The sequence below is a fragment of the Somniosus microcephalus genome, unplaced genomic scaffold, assembly GCF_052327205.1.
Source record: "Somniosus microcephalus isolate GS21.2 unplaced genomic scaffold, FLI_Smic_1.0 unresolved_chr2, whole genome shotgun sequence".
NCBI classification, from domain to species: Eukaryota; Metazoa; Chordata; class Chondrichthyes; order Squaliformes; family Somniosidae; genus Somniosus; species Somniosus microcephalus.
The window spans coordinates 76,637,839-76,658,761 of NW_028225180.1; the positions used below are offsets into that span (position 1 = coordinate 76,637,839).

At 50.4% G+C, this 20,923-nt stretch overlaps 1 protein-coding gene across 1 annotated transcript in view; it reads right to left on the reverse strand.

Annotated features, from left to right (window-relative positions):
- LOC147092842 (neurexin-2-like) overlaps positions 1-20,923 on the reverse strand; it is a 1,315,750-nt gene that overhangs the window by 92,318 nt on the left and 1,202,509 nt on the right. The window contains exon 13 of the mRNA XM_085975700.1: positions 11,437-11,818. Coding sequence (XP_085831826.1) covers positions 11,437-11,818 — 382 coding nt within the window. The remainder of the gene's footprint in view (positions 1-11,436; positions 11,819-20,923) is intronic.

Here is a 20,923-nt window from a genome sequence, read left to right on the forward strand (position 1 = left end):
AGTAAAAACGTCCCAAGGTGCCTTATCAAACAAAATTTGACACCGAGCCACATAAGGAGATATTCGAGCAGGTGACCAAAAGCTTGGTCAAAGAGGTGGGTTTTAAGGAGCATCTTAAAGGAGGAGAGAGAGGCGGAGAGGTTTAGGGAGGGAATTCCAGAGCTTAGGGCCCAGGCAGCTGAAGGCACGGCCGCCAATGGTGGAGCGATTAAAATCGGGGGATGCTCAAGAGGCCGGAATTGGAGGAGCGCATTGATCTCGGAGGGTTCTGGGGCTGGAGGAGATTACAGAGATAGGGAGGGGGGCCGAGGGCCATGGAGGGATTTGAAGACAAGGATGAGAATTTTAAAATCGAGGCTTTGCTTAACCGGGAGCCAATGTAGGTCAGCGAGCACAGGGATGATGGGCGAACGGGACAAAATAAACAAAATAAAGACATTTTATTCTGTGAGGTGTTTTAACTGCTTATGTACCATGACAGAATTAAGAAAAGGAAGGAAGGGAGGGAGGGAGGAAGGAAGGGAGGAAGGAAGGATGGAAGGAAGGAAGGAAGGAAGGAAGGAGGGAAGGAAGGAAGGAGGGAAGGAAGGAAAGAAGAAGGGAGGAAGGGAGGGAGGAAGGAAGGAAGGAAGAAAGGAAGGAAGGAAGGAGGGAAGAAAGAAAGAAAGACTCGTATTCATATAGTCCCTTTCACAACCTCAGGATGTCCCTAAGCACTTTACAGCCAATGAAGTACTTTTTGAAGTGTGGTCACTGTTGTAATGTGGGAAACGCAGCAGCCAATTTGCGCACAGCAAGCTCCCACAGTATTTTGGTTGAGGGATAAGTATTGGCCATTACATCGGGGAGAGCTCCCCTGCTCTTCACCAACAGTGGCCGTGGGATCTTTTACGTCCACCTGAGAGGGCAGGCGGGGCCTCGGTTTAACGTCTCATCTGGAAGACGGCACCTCCGACAGTGCGGCGCTCCCTCAGCACTGGCACCGGGAGTGTCGGCCTGGATCATGGGCTTGTGTCCCTGGAGTGGGACTGCGAACCCACGACCTTCTGACTCAGAGGCGAGAGTGCTACCCACTGAGCCACGGCTGACATCTGATTAAATTTTAATAATGAAATGTTTCCAATTGAAAAAGAACCTCACTAAAGGGCATTCAGTGATGGTACTTAGGACTGAGATGAGGAGGAATTTCTTCACTCAGAGGGTGGTGAATCTTTGGAATTCTCTACCCCAGAGGGCTGTGGAGGCTCAGTCTATGAGTATATTCAAGACAGAGATCGATAGATTTTTGGACTCTCGGGGACTCGAGGGATATGGAGACCGGGCAGGAAAGTGGAGTTGAAGTCGATGATCAGCCATGATCTTATTGAATCGTGGAGCAGGCTCGAGGGGACGAATGGCCTAATCCTGCTCCTAATTCTTATGTTCTTCGGAGTAGATGCGTAGAAAGCCAACATCACCAGATCACTGATCTCCAGCACGGTGGCATAGTGGTTAGCACTGTTGCCTCACAGCGCCAGGGACCCGGGTTCGAATCCAGCCTCGGGTGACTCTCTGTGTGGAGTTTGCACATTCTCCCCGTGTTTGCGTGGGTTTCCTCTGGGTGCTCCGGTTTCCTCCCACAGTCCAAAGGTTGATTGGCTATGATAAATTGACCCTTAGTGTTAGGGGGATTAAATACGTGGGGTTACGGGGATAGGGTGGGCTATGTGTTGGTATAGGGGTTACGGGGATCGGGTGGGATATGTGTCGGTGCAGGCTCGATGGGCCGAAATGGCCTCTATCTGCACTGTGGGGTTTCTGTGAAGTAGAATTTTGGTTGGCCTCAGATGGAGTGCAGACTCTCTCCCATAAGGGCATCTTCCATTTACTCAAATCCAAAGGGCCAAGTCACAGGTTTGCAAGCACCTACGCCCAAACCTATGTAAGGAATTTAACCAGCTGAAACTGGCTAAATGAGGAACAACCTTTTTACGCAGCGAGTGGTGAGGATTTGGAATGCGCTGCCTGATAGGGCGGTGGATGCAGATTCAATAGGAGCCTTCAAAAGGGAATTGGATAAATACTGGAAGGGGAATAAATTGCAGGGATATGGGGAGACAGTGGGGGGAGTGGGACGAACGGGATCGCTCTTCGAAAGAGCCGGCGCAGACTCAATGGGCTGAATGGCCTCCTTCTGTGCTGTACTATTCCATGATTCTATGATCAAAGCCCACAGCTTACAGGAATAGGGCTCTGCCTACTGGTCCAGCCAGGTTCACCCTACCCATTAGGATACTAGATTGCCAGGTTATTCAGAGAATCTCAGCTCCCGGGTAATAACCAATTGAAGCGCCAAAAATGTCCTGGAATTCGACAGACTTGCCTTGCTCCAATATTGGACTTGGGCCGAATATTGGCATTAAAACGAAAGAGCTGCCAGGGCACTCGATGGGCCGAATGGTCTACTCCTTGTCCTAGACCAATGGAGACTAGATAGCTGGTCTCAAAATACCATCACTTAATTCCTTTTGGCCTCTTTCTCTGCTAAACCTCTATCCCATTTCCGATCTACAACTTTTTGACACTAACTAAAACAGACATGGGCCTAGAAATTCATTGACGCCACTTTTGGGGCGCTAAAGTGGGGCGTCCGCTAAAATTTGCGGCCGCCGCCAAATCAAAGCCACTTCTCCGATATTCATTAGCTTCGCCCTAGGAGTTCGAGCGAGCGCTAAAACTGCTGCTGGACGCCTCTCTTTGGGCGCTAAGCCGGAGGTGGTGATCGATAGCGCCGAGGCCGGGCGCAGCGCAGGTGCGGCCATCTCGTGATTGACAGCAGACACCCTGGCGCCGGCCAGCTCTTAAGGGGGAAGGGTCGACTGTGTCTGCTGCCACGCCCTGGATAGTGGAGCCCTCCAGCTAGGCCTGAACACTGCTGCTGGACCCAAATAGCGCCTGAAGACATGGAGAAGGCCCGTGAACGTGCGCAGCGCTTCTCAGAGTGTGATCTGAGTGTGCTGCTTGCTGCTGTGGAGAAGAGGCGCCATGTTTTGTACCCGGACAATGGCAAGAAGGCGACGGTCCGCGTCTACAGGAGAGCCTGGAGGCATGTCGCCAGCAAGCTGTCAGCCAACAGCGACGTCCCCAGGACCAGTGCCCAATGCCGCAAAAAGTTAAATGACCTCACACGCATTGTCAGGGTGAGTACCCTTTCCAGTAACCTCCTCATCCTTGCATGTGCACCTCACATTATGGGCAAAGGGACCTGAAAGCTCTAATGGCCAGCCTTCATCCAGCAGCTATGGGACAGGCATGAGCATCAATTGCACATTCTGCACTTAACACACTGGCCAGGCTATTCCACCATGGGAGGCATTGCACACCAGATCATGGCGACACACTGGCCAGGCTATTCCACCATGTGAGGCAGTGCACACAAGATCACGGCGACACACTGTACTTAGAGGCCGTCCTTTCTCTTGCAGGCCAAGCTGGCGAATAATCGCAAGAGCTGGACTGCGACCGGGGGAGGCCGACCCCATATCCAGCCACTCACCGACCTGCAACATCGCGTGGAGCGCCTCATGGGTGGCTGGGTGATTGGGCCCATTGCATGTGGAGATGCCGACCCTGTTCTGGGCAGCAATGGTAAGGACATCACCTTTTGCACCTCTCTCGTCCCACTTGCGCATCAGATCTACATCCTTTGCCACTGTCCGACCAATGCGCTGAATGCCACCACTCATGCACCCGCACTGACGCCCTCTCCTCACTCTAAAGCTACTCTTGTGCCTTCCTGCTTTCAGATGGTCAAGAGGAGGTCCCTCAACTTGCCAGTGACAGACCCTCCGAAGAGGAGCAGGAGGAGGAGCAAGAGGAAGGCGGCCCATCAGAGGAACCCTCAGCCGCGGCCACCCAGGCCAATGTAGGGGACACATCTTCCCTGGAGGGCAGCGTGGCGGAAGTGTCGAAGGGGAGGCGAGCTCCTGGGACCTGCGGGCTGCAGAAAGGCGGGAGGGGGGTGGAAGCTCGGCGGCCTTCTCCCCAGAGGGGGGATGCGTCGGAGGGGAGTCCAATTGCTGGGCCCAGCGGCCTCCAGCAACGCAGGAAGGGTCGGCCAGCTCGGCGGCCTTCTCCCCAGAGGGAGAGTCCGGCCTCCAGTCAGGAGATGCTCTTCGCCGAGGAGATGGAACGCCTCGAAGACTTGTCCGCGGACTCGGAGCGCCGGCACACGGAGCTCATGGTGGCAGTGGCACGGTTGCCTGAGTCCATCGATTCCCTCTCGCGGAGTGTGGCCGAGTTCGGGCCCTCAGAGGCCACCAGTCGGGCGGAATACCGGGCAGATCAGGCAGCGAGTCGGGCGGAATTCGGGGCAGCTCTGTCAGCGACTGGCCAGGTGATCAGTGGTGCCGTCCAGTCACTGGCTGCTCTGATGCGGTCAGCGAACAGGTCAACACGGGCACTCACTGCTGCCACACTCGCTGTGTCAGCCAGGCATCGCCAGGGCACCCGGCGCGCTGCAGCAGCACAGCGGTCTGTCCCTCGGCAGATTGGTGTGCATGCTGCAGTGCTGGCCCGGGCGAGTGCCAGTGTCTCAGGCGACCAGCGAGCGCCTGCCATCCGCCAGCTTGCCGCCATTCCTCCAGCCGCCACTGCCACTCCCCCAGTGGAGCTGCCAGGAGCTGCTGCAGCGACTGATGCTGGCCAGCCACAGCTGCAGCAATCAACAGCCGCCCGCTCGACGGCCAGACCTCCACTAGGCCGACCCCCAAGGGCATCTGCCGTCACGACATGTGCCCCTCAGGAGCCTGCCCCCAGCCTTGCAGCAGCCAATGGCCTTACTTTGAGGCGGAGCAGCAGGGCGGGCAGGGGCCACCCAAAGATGGCCAAGGCATCGCCCTAGCGGGCCAAATAGTCGAATGTGTGGCCATTTGTGTTTGTTTCTTGAGGCCGAGAATTGGATGTTTGTTTTTTGAAGGCCGATGATGTGATGTTTGTTTTGGACGAAGGCCGAGAATGACGGCCATTTTAGTTGGCCTATTTTGTTAATCCTCTCCAGGTTGTGGGAGCGAGTAATGTGTTTGAGTGTTTTTTGGGGGTTTCGTCTGTTTTTGGTTTTCATGTGGGAAGGGCCCAGAGTTTGTACAATAAAGCATTTTATTTATTCACATTGTCCATGTTTGATCTTTGAAGTGTTTGTTGCCTTAACCGGCTGAGGGCTTGCGGAGCGGCTGCAATCATGTTCTATCATTGGCACAAGCCATTCCCTGACAGGGGGCCTAGAAGTGACGTTCAATAAGCCACTGACGGGCGGCCCTTGGACCTTGTGCGTCCCTCCTGGGCTGGTACTCCTCGTCCTCGTCGTCCTCATGCTCCTCCTCCTGAGGTGGTGGTCCAACGTGAGGTGGCAGTGCCTGAGTCCTGTGGATAGCCAGGTTGTGCAGCATGCAGCAAACGACGATGAATTGGGAGACTCGATCCTGCGAATACTGGAGGGCTCCCCCGGAGCGATCAAGACAGCGGAACCGTTGCTTGAGCACACCGATTGTTTGTTCTATGAGGTTCCTCGTCGCTTGATGGCTCTCGTTGTATGCCTCTTCAGCAGGGGTCGTGGGCGCGCGGAGTGGGGTCATGAGCCAGGTACACAAAGAATAGCCTTTGTCCCCGATAAGCCATCCTCTTGGGGGAGGCTGTGCCTGGAACATGTCAGCCACAGTTGTCTGTCGCAGGATAAAGGCATCGTGGCTGCTGCCTGGAAAGCGGGCATTGACAGCTAGGATGCGCTGCCTGTGGTCACACACCAGCTGTACATTGAGGGAATGGTAGCCCTTCCGGTTGCGGTAATCCTCGGCATGCTCAAGAGATGCCCGCAAAGCAACATGCATGCAGTCAATGGCGCCCTGCACCATGGGGAAGCCCGCTATTCTTGCAAACCCCACTGCACGCTGCTGCTGCTTGTCCAGGGTCATGGGGAAGGAGATGAATTGATGTCTCCTTCTGAAAAGGGCTTCGGTCACCTGGCGGATGCAGCAATGCACGGCGAACTGGGAGATGTTAGCGATGTCCCCAGTAGCGGATTGGAAGGAGCCGGAGGCATTGAAGTTGAGAGCCACCGTCACCTTCACTGCCACCGACAGAGACGTCCTGCGCATCAGCTGTGGCTGCAGATCTCTCTGAAGCAGCCGGCAGATGTCTGCAACCACCTCCCTTCGGAATCGCAGCCTCCTAACACACATCGCGGCAGACATGGTCAGATAGGAGGTCTGCTGGCGGTATACCCTGCGTGGGTAAGGCCTCAGTTGGCGACGCCTGTTGCCCCCTCTGCGTCTAGCCAGGGCAGCCACTCTCTCACGGCGTCTGTAAGCCCTTCTGGCATAAGGCTGAAATTCAGCGTTGCCACCCAATGCAGCCCCCATTATATGCTGGCAAACACTGAGCTCTGAATGAAGGCAAAGATAATTGGTAAGCTCTGGCCTGAGCCAAAAATACCTGTCCAAGTGTTGGTCCAAACCAGTAAACTCTCCTCCTTGGTCTCTGTCCAAAAAACCGTTGCACAAGAGTGAATGCTGCAAAATGGCTGGCCTTTATACTGCTGGGTAAGTGCCCTTTAATTTGCGCTCCCCGCGGCCCGGCTGGCCTGTGTACCGTTCCACTTCACAGTCGCTCGGGCCGCCCGGCGCACAATGGGCCGGCGCGAGTGAAGTTCCGGTTTGGGGCGCACAAAGGGCGTTGCACTATTAAATGACGTCATGATCTGCGCGCGCAGCAGGGCGCGCGCTAAGACTTTGCGCCGGCGCTAAATGTGTCCTGAAGTTGGGGAGAGGCGCAGATCGCGCTGCGCCCGGGCGATAAGCGCCTAGCGCTCGAGATCTACTCCTCCTAAGGCGCTAACGGCTGGCGCGCCCAACTGAATTTCTAGGCCATGGTTTTGTAAAACTCTGACTAAGTAACGTGCCTAAGTTCAATGGAGAGACTGTGAAAAGAACATGGATAAATTAAACAGGAACGTTATACCATGCAAAACAAATCTATGATTCCTCTCTTAAAATGTAGATTGGTGTTCCTTTTAAGGCAGAATGTCTAATTGCTGTTAAGTAAACACTGCTAGAGTCCATATAGCGGTCAATTAAGAGACTGCAGATATTCTGGCTCCAGTATGTTGTGCTCCTGGAGGGCTCCTCTGTTTCTGCTTTTGGTTGGAAGAAGTTTGAGTGAGACAGACAGGAACTATGTGTTAGACCTAACTCTTTCTAATATAAAGGACAAGTGTAAAAGTTTAAATGTTAATTCAAGCTTTAACATCTCATAGAAAAGGGAAACTCTTGGACTGTGATTGGACATACTACCTTGAAAAGAAAGAAGACTTGCATTTCTATAGCGCCTTTCACGATCTCAGGATGTCCCAAAGCTCTTTACAGCCAATTAAATACTTTTGAAACCACTCTACGGACAGCAAGCTCCCACAAATAGCAATGTGATAAGGACCAGATAACCTGTTTGTGATGTTGATTGAGGGATCAATATTGGCCAGAAGATTGGGGAGATCTTTCCTGCTCTTGTTCAAAATTGTGTCAGGGGGTCTTTACATCCACCTTAGAGAGCGGATGGGGACTATGGTTTTATCACCTCATCTGAAAGACGGCACCATTTGAACGTGCAGCACTCCCTCAGTATAAAAGTAGGGAAGTCTTAATACAACTGTACAGGGCATTGGTGAGACCACACCTGGAGTACTGCGTACAGTTTTGCTCACCTTATTTAAGGAGGGATATGCTTGCATTGGAGGCAATTCAGAGAAGGTTCACGAGGTTAATTCCTGAGATGAAGGGGTTGTCTTATGAGGGAAGGTTGAGCAGGTTGGGCCTATACTCACTGGAGTTTAGAAGAATGAGAGGTGATCGTATTGAAACATATAAGATTCTGAGGGGGCTCGACAGGGTCGATGCTGAGAGGATGTTTCCCCTCGTGGGGGAATTTAGAACTGGGGGCATAGTCTCAGAATAAAGGGTCGCCCATTTAAGAAGGAGATGAGGAAGAATTTATTCTCTTAGAGGGTGGTGAATCTTTGGAATTCTCTACCCCAGAGAGCTGTGGAGGCTGGGTCATTGAATATATTCAAGGTGGAGATAGACAGATATTTGAGCTACAGGGGAGTCAAGGGTTATGGGGAATCTAGGCTGACACTCCCAGTGCCAGTACTGAGGGAGCGCCGTACTGTCCGAGGGGCGGTACTGAGGGAGCACTGCACTGTCGTAGGGGCAGTACTGAGGGAGCGCCGCACTGTCGGAGGGGCAGTACTGAGGGAGCGCCGTACTGTCCAAGGGGCAGTACTGAGGGAGCGCCGCACTGTCGGAGGGGCAGTACTGAGGGAGCGCCGCACCGTCGGAGGGGCGGTACTGAGGGAGCGCTGCACCGTCGGAGGGGCGGTACTGAGGGAGCGCCGCACCGTTGGAAGGACGGTACTGAGGGAGCGCCACACCGTCGGAGGGGCAGTACTGAGGGAGCGCTGCACTGTCGGAGGGACGGTACTGAGGGAGCGCCACACCGTCGGAGGGGCGGTACTGAGGGAGAGCCGCACCGTCGGCGGGGCGGTACTGAGGGAGAGCCGCACCGTCGGCGGTGCGGTACTGAGGGAGCGCCGCACCGTCGGAGGGGCAGTACTGAGGGAGCGCCGCACCGTCGGAGGGGCGGTACTGAGGGAGCGCCGCACCGTCGGAGGGGCGGTACTGAGGGAGGTGCCGTCTTTCGGATGAGACGTCTGCTCTCTCAGGTGGACGTAAAAGATCCCGCGGCCACTATTTCGAAGAAGAGTGGGGTAATTATCTCTGGTGTCCTGGGCCAATATTTCTCCCTCAACCAATGTAACAAACAACAGATTGCTTGGTCATTATCACATTGCTGTTTGTGGGAGTTTGCTGTGCGCAAGTTGGCTGCGTTTCCCGCATTGCAACAGTGACTACACTTCAAAAAGTACTTCATTGGCTGTGAAGCGCTTTGGGACGTCTGGTGGCTGTGAAAAGCGCTATAGAAATGCTAGTCTTTCTTTAGTATAAGTCCTATCTGAAACTTTTCTTCAGCTTTCTCCCCATCTCTCCCGAAGGTGCTGACTTTACCGGGTATCCAAATTCACTTGCACCAGCAGTCCTCCAGTACCAGACCTAAGTGACAAAACATTCATCGGTGAAGCATTCACGGTGTAATAGCCTGGTAACCTGGGAGGGCAGGGGCTCATTCACAGCTGCCGGACATGGGCTAATTTGCTGCTTCTCTCCCATCCTAGTCCAGGATTCCTGAAGTCAAACCTAGAGGCGACTTTCTCCTTCAGTCACGATCTGCTAACTCAGCGCAAACATAGGAACAGGAGGAGGCCATTCAGCCCTCGAGCCTGTTCCGCCATTCAATCAGATCATGGCTAATCTGTATCTTAACTTAATCTACCCGCCTTGGTTCTGTATCCTTTGCCTAACAACAATCTGTCAATCTCTGTTTTGAAATTTTCCATTGACCTCCAGCCTCAATAGCTTTTTGGGGGGAGAGAGTTCCAGATTTCCACCACCCTTTGTGTGAAGAAGTGCTTCCTGACATCACCCCTGAACGGCCTGGCTCTGATTTTAAGGTTACGCCCCCCCCGTGTTCTGGACTCCCCCCCACCAGAGGAAATAGTTTCTCTCCATCTACCCGATCAGAGGTCAAACCTTCTCTTTGTTACGGCTTGGTGGCCCACCAGGAGGTAAGTTTAAGAACATTAGAACGCAAAAAATAGGAGCAGGAGTAGACCATTCGGCCCCTCGAGCCTGCTCGGCCATTCAATAAGATCATGGGTGATCTTCCACCTCAACTCCACTGTCCCGCCCGATCCCCATATCCTTTGATTCCCCGAGAATCCAAAAATCTATCGATCTCCGCCTTGAATATACTCAACGACTGAGCCTCCACAGCCCTCTGGGGCAGAGAATTCCAAAGATTCACCACCCTCTGAGTGAAGAAATTCCTCCTCATCTCAGTCCTAAATGGCCGACCCCTTATTCTGAGACTGTGACCCCTGGTTCTAGACTCCCCAGCCAGGGGGAAACAACCTCTCAGCATCTACCCTGTCAAGCCCTGTAAGAATTTTGTATGTTTCAATGAGACCACCTCTCATTCTTCTAAACTCCAGAGAGTATAGGCCCAATCTACTCAATCTCTCCTCATAGGACAGCCCTCTCACCCCAGGAATCAATCTAGTTACTTGTTAAACATGATGAGAGTTTCTGCCTCTCCCACCCTTTCAGGCAGTGAGTTCCAGACCCCCACCACCCTCTGGGTGATAAAAGTTCTCCTCAACTCCCCTCTAATCCTTCTACCAATTACTTTAAATCTCTGCCCCCTGGTTATTGACCTCTCTGCTAAGGGAAATAGGTTCTTCCTGTCCACTCTATCTAGGCCCCTCATAATTTTAAACACTTCAATTAAATCTCCCCTCAGCCTCCTCTGTTCCAAAGAAAACAACCCCAGCCTGTCCAATCTTTGCTCATAGCTAAAATTCCCCAGTCCTGGCAACATCCTCGTAAATCTCCTCTGCACCCCCTCTAGTGCGATCACATCCTTCCAGTAATGTGGTGACCAGAACTGCACGCAGTACTCTAGCTGTGGCCTAACTAATGTTTTATACAGTTCAAGCATAACCTTGCAGAATTCTTGGAGTGCTGCAGCTGGCCGCTACAGTAATGGCCCCTGACCAACAAGGAGCATTGGCTGCCTAGATGTTTCCGCTTTACGAAATCATGTGCAAACTTACCTAAGGAGGGACATACTTGCCTTAGGGGCGGTGCAATGAAGAGTCGCTAGATTGATTCCTGGGACGAGAGGGCTGTCCTATGAGGAGAGATTGAGTAGACTGGGCCTATACTCTCTGGAGTTTAGAAGAATGAGAGGTGATCTCATTGAAACATACAAGATTCTGAGGGGGATTGACAGGGTAGATGCTGAGAGGCTGTTTCCCCTGGCTGGAGAGTCTAGAACTAGGGGTCACAGTCTCAGGATAAGGGGTCGGCCATTGAAGACTGAAATGAGGAGAAATGTCTTCACTCAGAGGGCGGTGAATCTTTGGAATTCTCTGCCCCAGAGGGCTGTGGAGGCTCAGTCGTTGAGTATATTCAAGGCTGAGATCGAGAGATTTTTGGGCTCTCGGGGAATCGAGGGATATGGGGATCGGGCGGGAAAGTGGAGTTGAGGTCAATGATCACCCACGATCTTATTGAATGGCGGAGCAGGCTCGAGGGGCCGAATGGCCGACTCCTGCTCCTAATTCTTATGTTCTTATGTGCACTTGAAGTGCTGTAACCTACAGGGCTACGGAGCAAGAGCGGGAAAGTGGGACTAGGCTGGAGAGCTTTTTTTTCGGCTGGCGCGGACGCAAAGGGCCGAGTAGCCTCCTTCTGTGCGGTAGAGGTTTACGACTCTATGACTTGTACCCACCCTTTAACGAGCTCCACCACGATGAAATCGTTGCCGTCGCCACTGTTGTAAAGAATCAGCCCGTCTATCGCCGTGGTCTTGAACTGGAAGAAGAGATGCATGGAGGTGTAGGCCTGCAGCGTGGCCAGCGCCAGGTAGCTGGACTTGGTTTTGAACGTCACCGGATCCGCGATGATGTCCCTCATGCCGAAGAAGGCGTTGAGTTCGCAGTAGTTGATGTCGCCGTTCTTGCAGAGGTCAATGTAGTGCATGCCGTTGAACTCGAGGCTCTGTAAGTGTCCGATGAAGTTCGAGGGGACGATTGAGATGAAGCGCTTCTCCGTCATGATGCCAGTCTCGATGTTGTGGAACTCCAGTCTGGTGTGATCGCCAGCCATTTGCCCTAAAGACGACAAAAGCAACACCTTTTAGAAAAAGCACCGGGGAGCGCCAACTTATTTGTCTCCTTATTTGTCTCGGCGTGGAATATGTGTCTCATTTACGCTTCTGATTTTAACTCCGGGCGGATTCCCCCGCTCAGACCTGAGTTAAAATTACAGTCTGTCGAAAGTACATAGAGTTATACAGCACAGAAAGAGGCCCTTCGGCCCATCGTGTCCACGCCGGCCATCAAACCCTGTCCATTCTAATCCCATCTTCCAGCACTTGGTCCGTAGCCTTGTATGCTATGGCGTTTCAAGTGCTCATCTAAAAGCTTCTTGAATGTTGTGAGGGTTCCTGCCTCTACCACCCTTTCAGGCAGTGAGTTCCAGATTCCAACCACCCTCTGGGTGAAAAGGTTTTTCCTCAAATCCCCTCTAAACCTCCTGCCCCTTACCTTGAAACTATGCCCCCTGGTTATTGACCCCTCTACTAAGGGGAAAAGTTCCTTTCTATCTACCCTATCTATGCCCCTCATAATTTTGTACACCTCAATCAGGTCCCCCCTCAGCCTTCTCTGCTCTAAGGAAAACAACCCCAGCCTGTCCAGTCTCTCCTCATAGCTGAAGTGCTCCAGCCCAGGTAACATCCTGGTGAATCTCCTCTGCACCCTCTCCAATGCAATCACATCCTTCCTATAGTGTGGCGACCGACCAGAACTGCACACAGTATTCCAGCTGTGGCCTAACCAGCGTTTTGTACAGCTCCATCATAACCTCCCTGCTCTTATATTCTATGCCTCGGCTAATGAAGGCAAGTATCCCATATGCCTTTTTAACCACCTTATCCACCTGTTCTGCTGCCTTCAGGGATCTATGTACATGCACACCAAGGTCCCTCTGATCCTCTGTCCTTCCTAGGGTCCTACCATTCATTGTGTATTCTCTTGCCTTGTTAGTCCTCCCAAAATGCATCACCTCACACTTTTCAGGGTTAAATTCCATTTGCCACTGTTCCGCCCATCTGACCAACCCATCTATATCATCCTGCAGACTGAGGCTTCCCCCCTCGCTATTTACAGACTGATGTAATAAAACTCACTACGCACTTGGTTTGAGTATAAAGCAAGGCTTTAATCAACTTGTTTCAAAACATGGAGGTCTAGTTGTCCTTCACTAGTTCCTGTCTTACAAAATGTCCCAGGGCAAGCTGGACCCACGCACGAGTATTTATACTCCTTAGACGGCACCACCAGCTGGCCGTCCAGTGTTATTTCATGAGTAGTTTCTTTATGATGATGAGATTTATAACACAGACCCTTAATTTTTAATATTTCTTGAAATGCTTTGCCAGGCAACACGGGTTTTTTTTTCAAAGTGAAATAAAGTTGGTAAATGCAACATGCAGTCTTTCACTGATCAGGCAGGAAACATGGTTGCGACTGCAGGGGGTAGTGATAGTCAACAGAGATCAACAAACCCCCTTAGCTTTGCAGGCATGGTGACTTTTCTGAGGTTAAAGGGGAGAAGTCAAACCCTTTGAAGTTTTGAAATGCAGAATACGACGTAACTCATGAACCTAGCCAAGCGGCTTTCTGTCACTTTTTGTAGACTTTAAGAGTGAATAACAATTTTGGGCTGTGATAAGGATCAGCCACACAGGATGAGTTCGTGTGAACGTTTGGCAGCTCAAACAGCTCAGACCAACATTAAAGGAAGTCTTACTGCAATTATATAGGGCCTTGGTGAGACCACACCTGGAGTACTGTGGACAATTTTGTTCGCCTTACCTAAGGAAGGATATACTTGCCATAGAGGGAGTGCAACGAAGGTTCACGAGATTGATTCCTGGGATGGCGGGACTGTCGTATGAGAAGCGATTGAGTAAACTAGGCCTGTATTCTCTTGAATTCAGAAGAATGAGAGGGGATCTCATTGAAGTATACAAAATTATTACAGGGCTTGATAGGGTGGATGTTGGGAGAATGTTTCCCTTGGCTGGGGAGTCTAGAACCAGGGGTCACAGTCTCAGGATAAGGGGTCGGCCATTGAGGACTGAGATGAGGAGAAATTTCTTCACACAGAGGGTGGTGAATCTTTGGAATTCTCTGCCCCAGAGGGCTGTGGAGGCTCAGTCATTGGGTATATTCAAAACAGAAGTCGATAGATTTCTGACCAGTAAGGGCATCAAGGGATATGGAGATAGGGCCGGTGAATGGAGTTGGGTAGAAGATCAGCCATGATCTCATTGAATGGCGGAGCAGGCTCGAGGGGCCGAATGGCCGACTCCTGCTCCTATTTCTTATGTTCTTATGAACGTTTCACTATCTCTGACTGATTGATTCAATGCAAAAAGGCAAGGAAAGCTGTATAAAATACAGTGGCTAAAGACTGTTGGCACTGCAGTCAGAAGAAGGTGGCTTAGCCAGTCATCTCGCCTACGAGGGTCAGGCTGCAGTCAGAGGAAGGAGGGGCCTGGCCAGTCTTTTCGCTCACGGGGAGCTACAATCAACACTGGACTGATCATCGGCGGGTGGTTGTATGTATGGCTTCCTGTAATATTATTGGTCGACTGCTCAGATCGTGGTTGGGGTTTTGAATCTGCCTTAGGAACAATAAAAGGTTAAACATATAGAAACATAGCAGATAGGAGCAGGAGTAGGCCATTCGGCCCCTCAAGCCTGCTCCACCATTCAATGAGATCATGGCTGATCATCCAAATTTAGTACCCGGTCCCTGCTTTCTCCTCATATCCCTTGATCCCCTTAGCCTTAACAAATATATCTAACTACTTCTTGAATATATTTAATGAATTGGCCTCAACTGCCCTGTGTGGCAGAGAAGTCCACAGGTTCACCACTCTCTGGGTGAAGAAATTCCTCCTCATCTCAGTCCTAAATGGCTTACCCCTTATCCTTAGACTGTGACCCCTGGTTCTGGACTCCCCCGACCATCGGGAACATTCTTCCTGCATTTAGTTTGTCTAGTCCTGTTAGAATTTTATACGTTTCAATGAGATCCCCTCTCATTCTTCTAAACTCCAGCGAATGTAAGCCTAATCGACCCAATCTCTCCTCATACATCATTCCTGCCATCTCAGGTATCAGTCTGGTGAATCTTCGCTGCACTCCCTCCATGGCAAGAACATCCTTCCTCGGATAAGGCGACCAAAACTGTACACAATACTCAAGGTGTGGTCTCACCAAGGCCCTGTACAACTGCAGCAAGGCATGCTTGCTCCTGTACTCAAATCTCCTCGCTATGATGACAATACCGGTGTGTCTGGCGTAATTTCTCATAAGTCTCAAGTCCGAACTGTATGACCTGTTGGACGGAGTGAGGGGTAATTCCGCACGTCAGGTCTCAATGATGCCACCGGGCCACGACGTGCACATGTAACGAAGGACCCCTGTTGGCTCCGGGCGCGCATCCGTGCTGCCCGCTCAGGAGAGCGGGTTAAAATTGAGAGGTGATCTCATTGACACATGTAAGATTCTGAGGAGCGATTGACAGGGTAGATGCTGACAGATTGTTTCCCCCTGGCTGGGGAGTCTAGAGCCAGGGGTCACAGTCTCAGGATAAGGGGTCGGCCATTTAGGACTGAGATGAGGAGGAATTTCTTCACTCAGAGGGTGGTGAATCTTTGGAATTCTCTGCCCCAGAGGGCTGTGGAGACTCAGTCGTTGAGTATATTCAAGATTGAGATCGATAGATTTTTGGATATTAATGGAATCAAGGGATGATGGGGATAGTGCGGGAAGGTGGAGATGAGGTAGATGATCAGCCATGATCATATTGAATGGCGGAGCAGGCACAAGGGGCCGAATGGCCGACTCCTGCTCCTAATTCTGATGTTCTTATGTCGTGATCAAGGCAGCTTTCAGACAGGTAAGAGCCAGGGCGATTTTAACTTCCCGCCCGCCTACTGAACAAGTTGGGTTAAAATCGCCCCCAAGGAAATGCATAACAAGCATAAATATTGTATCCCTTTAAATGTGCCTTGTAATAAAGTGGTTTCCTTCAGAATCTGGAACTAATAGACTATAATCCATTTTGAATTAGTGTTATCAAAAAACATTTTACATTTACATTTACAAAAGAATGCCAGTTTGGAAAATAACATTTATCAAATACGTGAAAGGGCTAGCAAAAATGCTAGATAATTTTTTTAAATTAATTCATGGGATGTGGGAGTCGCTGGCAAGGCCCCGCATTTATTGCCCATCCCTAGTTGCCCCTTGAGAAGGTGGTGGTGAGCCGCCCTTCTTGAACCGCTGCAGTCCGTGTGGTGAAGGTGCTCCCACAGTGCTGTTAGGGAGGGAGTTCCAAGATTTTGACCCAGCGACGAGGAAGGAACGGCCGATATATTTCCAAGTCAGGGTGGTGTGTGTGACTTGGAGGGGAACTTGGAGGTGGTGGTGTTCCCGTGCGCCTGCTGCCCTTGTCCTTCTAGGTGGAAGAGGTCGGGTTTGGGAGGTGCTGTCAACCGCAATCTCCTACTGTTGAGATTCATTTTTGTGTCATATTTTTCCCCAACAACAACTTGCATTTATATAGCGCCTTTAACGTAGTAAAACGTCCCAAGGTGCTTCACAGGAGCGATTATCGAACAGAATTTGACACCGAGCCACATAAGGAGATATTAGGATAGGTGACCAAAAGCTTGGTCAAAGAGGTCGGTTTGAAGGAGCGTCTTAAAGGAGGAGAGAGAGGCGGAGAGGTTTAGGGAGGGAATTCCAGAGCTCAGGGTCCAGGCAGCTGAAGGCACGGCCGCCAATGGTGGAGCGATTATAATCAGGGGATGCTCAGGAGGTCAGAATTGGAGGAGCGCGGAGATCTCGGTGGGTTGTAGGGCCGGAGGAGGTTACAGAGCCAGGGAGGGGGCGAGGGCCATGGAGGGATAGGATGTATTCTGAAGAAATTATTTAGCAGGTTTGCAATTTTTCAACTTGGAAACAGCTTGGCTTCTGTTCCAAGTAACAACTGCACTGCGTCTCGAACCACCTCAATAAAGTCTGCAGAGCTGCTCGAACCCAACTGCAGCCCGACTGACCAGGGCCTGCTTCGGGCAGGGCCTATCTGTAATGTGCTAGCTGGGTTCCTCGGTTGTTCAAAGGACCCCGAGACAATTTTGAGCTGCCAGTGGGCGGAGCATGCACCTTGCACGCTCCACCTATTGGCTACCAGACGTTGAGTAGCTTAACCAGCAGTTCTTAAAGGGCCGCTCAGGAAAAGTTAGGTTGTTATGGAATCACAGAATGATACTGCACAGAAGGAGGCATAGAAACATAGAAGGTAGGAGCAGGAGTAGGCCATTCGGCCCCTCGAGCCTGCTCCGCCATTCAATGAGATCATGGCTGATCATCCAAATTCAGTACCCTGTCCCTGCCTTCTCCCCATATCCCTTGATCCCTTTAGCCTTAAGAAATATATCCAACTCCTTCTTGAATATATTTAATGAATTGGCCTCCACCGCCCTCTGTAGCAGAGAATTCCACAGGTTCACCACTCTCTGGGTGAAGAAATTCCTCCTCATTTCAGTCCTAAATGGCTTACCTCTTATCTTTAGACTATGACCCCTGGTTCTGGACTCCCCGGCCATCAGAAACATCCTTCTTGCATCTAGTCTGTCCAGGCCTGACAGAATTTTATAGGTTTCGATGAGATCCCCTCTCAATCTTCTAAACTCCAGTGAGTATAAGCCCAATCGACACAATCTCTCCTCATACGTCATTCCTGCCATCCCAGGTATCAGCCTGGTGAATCTTCGCTGCACTCCTTCCATGGCAAGAACGTCCTTCCTCAGGTAAGGCGACCAAAACTGCACACAATACTCAAGGTGTGGTCTCACCAAGGCCCTGTACAACTGTAGCAAGACATCCTTGTTCCTGTACTCGAACCTTCTTGCTACGAAGGCCAACATACCATTTGCCTTCTTAACCGCCTGTTGCACCTGCATGCTTACCTTCAGCGACTGGTGCACAAGAACACCCAGGTCTCTTTGCACTTCCCCTTCTCCCAATCTATTGCCATTCAAATAATAATCTGCCTTCCTGTTTTTGCCACCAAAGTGGATAACCTCACATTTATCCACATTATAGTGCATTTGCCATGTTTCTGCCCAATCACCCAACCTGTCCAAATCGTACTGGAGTTTCACGACATCCTCCTCACAGCTTACCCTCCCACCCAGCTTTGTGTCGTCTGCAAATTTGGAGATATTACATCCAATTCCCTCGTCCAGATCATTAATATATATTGTGAACAGCTGGGGTCCTAGCACCGATCCCTGCGGTACCCCAGTCGTCACTGCCTGCCACTCGGAAAACGACCCGTTTATTCCAACTCTTTGCTTTCTGTCCGCCAACCAGTTCTCTATCCAAGTCAATACCTTGCCCCCAATCCCATGTGCCTTAATTTTGCACGCTAATCTCTTATGTGGGACCTTATCGACAGCCTTCTGTCAGCCCATCGAGTCTGCGCCGGCTCTCTCGAAGAGCAATCCAGTTAGTCCCACCCCCCCCGCTCTTTCCCCATATCCCTGCAATTTTTTCTCCTTCCAGTATTTATCCAATTCCCTTTTGAAGGCTCCTATTGAACCTGTGTCCACTGCCCTATCAGGCAGCGCATTCCAAATCCTCACCACTCGCTGCGTAAAAAAATTTTCCTCGTGTCCCCTCTGGTTCTTTTGCCAATCACCTTAAATCTGTGTCCTCTGGTTACCGACCGTTCAGCCATTGGGAACAGTTTCTCTTTATTTACTCGATCTAAACCCTTCATAATTTTGAACACCTCTATTAAATCTCCCCTTAACCTTCTCTGCTCCAAGGAGAACAACCCCAGCTTCTCCAGTCTCTCCACGTCACTGAAGTCCCTCATCCCTGGAACCATTCTGGTCAATCTCCAAGGCCTTGACATCCCTCCTCAAGTGTGGTGCCCAGAAGTGGACACAATACTCCAGCTGGGGCCGAACTAATGATTTATATTGGTTTCGTGTAATTTCCTGGTTTTGAACTCTCTGTCTCTATTTAAAAAGCCCAGGATCCTGTATGTTTTATTAACTGCTTTGTTAACCTGTCCTGCCACCTTCAATGATTCGTGCACAAACACCCCCAGGTCTCTCTGTTCTTGTAAGATTTTGCGGAGCCAGGAGGAACGTGAATGGAACCACAGAAAGCTAGCGAGCCCCTGCCAGCCCATCCACACCGCCAGTGTTTCTCCCCCCAACCACCTTGCCTCAGAGCTGTCAGAAATTTCGCCTCCTCAATCCCACCCCACAAAGATCAGCATCTAGCTTCCTGAGAGCACTGGAACACCACTTGAAGCTCTCTCGCTCTCTGTCTCATTCTCTATCTCTCTCTCTGTCTCTCTCTCACTCTCTGTCTCTCTCTCCGACTCACTCTCTGTCTCTCTCTCTCTGTCTCTGTCTCTCTGTCTCTCTCTCTGTCTCACTCTCTGTCTCTCTCTCTCTCTGTGTCTCTCTCTCTCTGTCTCTCTGTCTGTCTCTCTCTCAGTTCAGTTCAGTTCAGTTCAAATGCTTTATTGGCATGAAAGTTTACAGAGAACCATATTGCCAAAGCTTACATAGCTGTCTGTCTCTCTCTGTCTCTTGTGATGAAATATGCCATTCATCACTCATCTGTATTCTCTGTGTGTGATTGTGCCTGTGACTGTGGTTTAGTTTCAGTTTCATTTCCCTTACCTCAGTTCCATTTCCTCACCTGTATTTTATTGTGTGTAGGGCTCCGCCCATACCTGGCCCCTACTTAAACAGGCCCAGCATGTCTCACATCCAGTACAGCCGACCTCTGGATGGGAGACACTTCTCCACTGTGTGTTACCTTCTAAGTTAATAAAAGCCTTGCTTTGTTCAGTTAACATTGAGTCTCAGATTTATTGAGGCACATCATCTCTCTCACTCTGTTTCTCTGTCTCTCTCTCACGCTCTGTCTCTCTCTCTGTCTCACTCTCTGTCTCTCTCTCTGTCTCTGTCTCTCTCTCTGTCTCTGTCTCTCTCTCTCTGTCTCACTCTCTGTCTCAATTCAAATCAATTCAAATCGCTTTATTGGCATGATAAGGTACATCTTATGTTGCCAAAGCATCGAAAAACATTTATGGTTGAACACAAACGCAGATCTATTCATACAGTGTATAAACAGATATATCCCTGAGTGTATAAATATACATTTGTATAATTTGTATATACTCTTTTCTTAGGTTTACTGGTTGTCCCTCTGTTTATGGCAAGCTGTAACATAGTGTGCCGCTAAGGTTACACAGTTTCTCTGTTCCCCTAGTAGGTATGGGAGTTTTTGGTCGTCATTCAAATTTCTGAATTCAGGGCATATTTGTGTGAATTTTTGGTAGAAATTCTCCCTGATGCCCTGATATTTTCCACAAGCTGTGAGGAAGTGTATCTCTGTCTCCACCACTCCCTGACTGCAGTGAGAGCATATCCTGTCCTCTCTTGGCAGCCGGGTCTGTCTGCGTCTGCCTTTTTCGATCGCCAGGCTATGTTCACTAAGTCTGTACCTTGTCAAGGTTTTTCTCAGTTTGCTATCCTTTACCATGGCCAGGTATTCAGCCATGTTGTATTGTCTGTTTAGGGCCAAGTAGCAATTGAGTTTGTTTTGGGTTTTTGTTGTTTCTGCCCAATATGACAGGTATTTTTCCTTTTGCTTAGTGACAATTGTGTTGGGTCGAATTCTCTGTGCTACGATGTCACTGTCCTGGGGCTGGTTACTGTTAGTAGTGTTAGTGGTTGCTTCACTGAGTCCCAGGACTAGTTGACTGAGGGTATTCTTCTTTATGGTCCTCTCTTGGCATTTCAAGGCTTCGTAATGATAGCAGTGGGGGTTGCTCATTTTTAGGTGTTTCCAAAATTTGGTGGCTCTTTTTTGGATAGTAATTATTAATGGATATTGGCCTAGTTCTGCCCTGCATGCATTGTTTACGGTTTTCCTTTGAGTCCGGAGGATACTTTTACAGAATTCTGCATGTAGGATCTCAATTGGGTGTTTGTCCCATTTTGCAAATTCTTGTTGTGTTAGCGGTCCCCACACCTCACTGCCATAGAGTGCAATTGGTTCAATTACTGATTTAAAAATTTTGAGCCAAATGCTAATTGG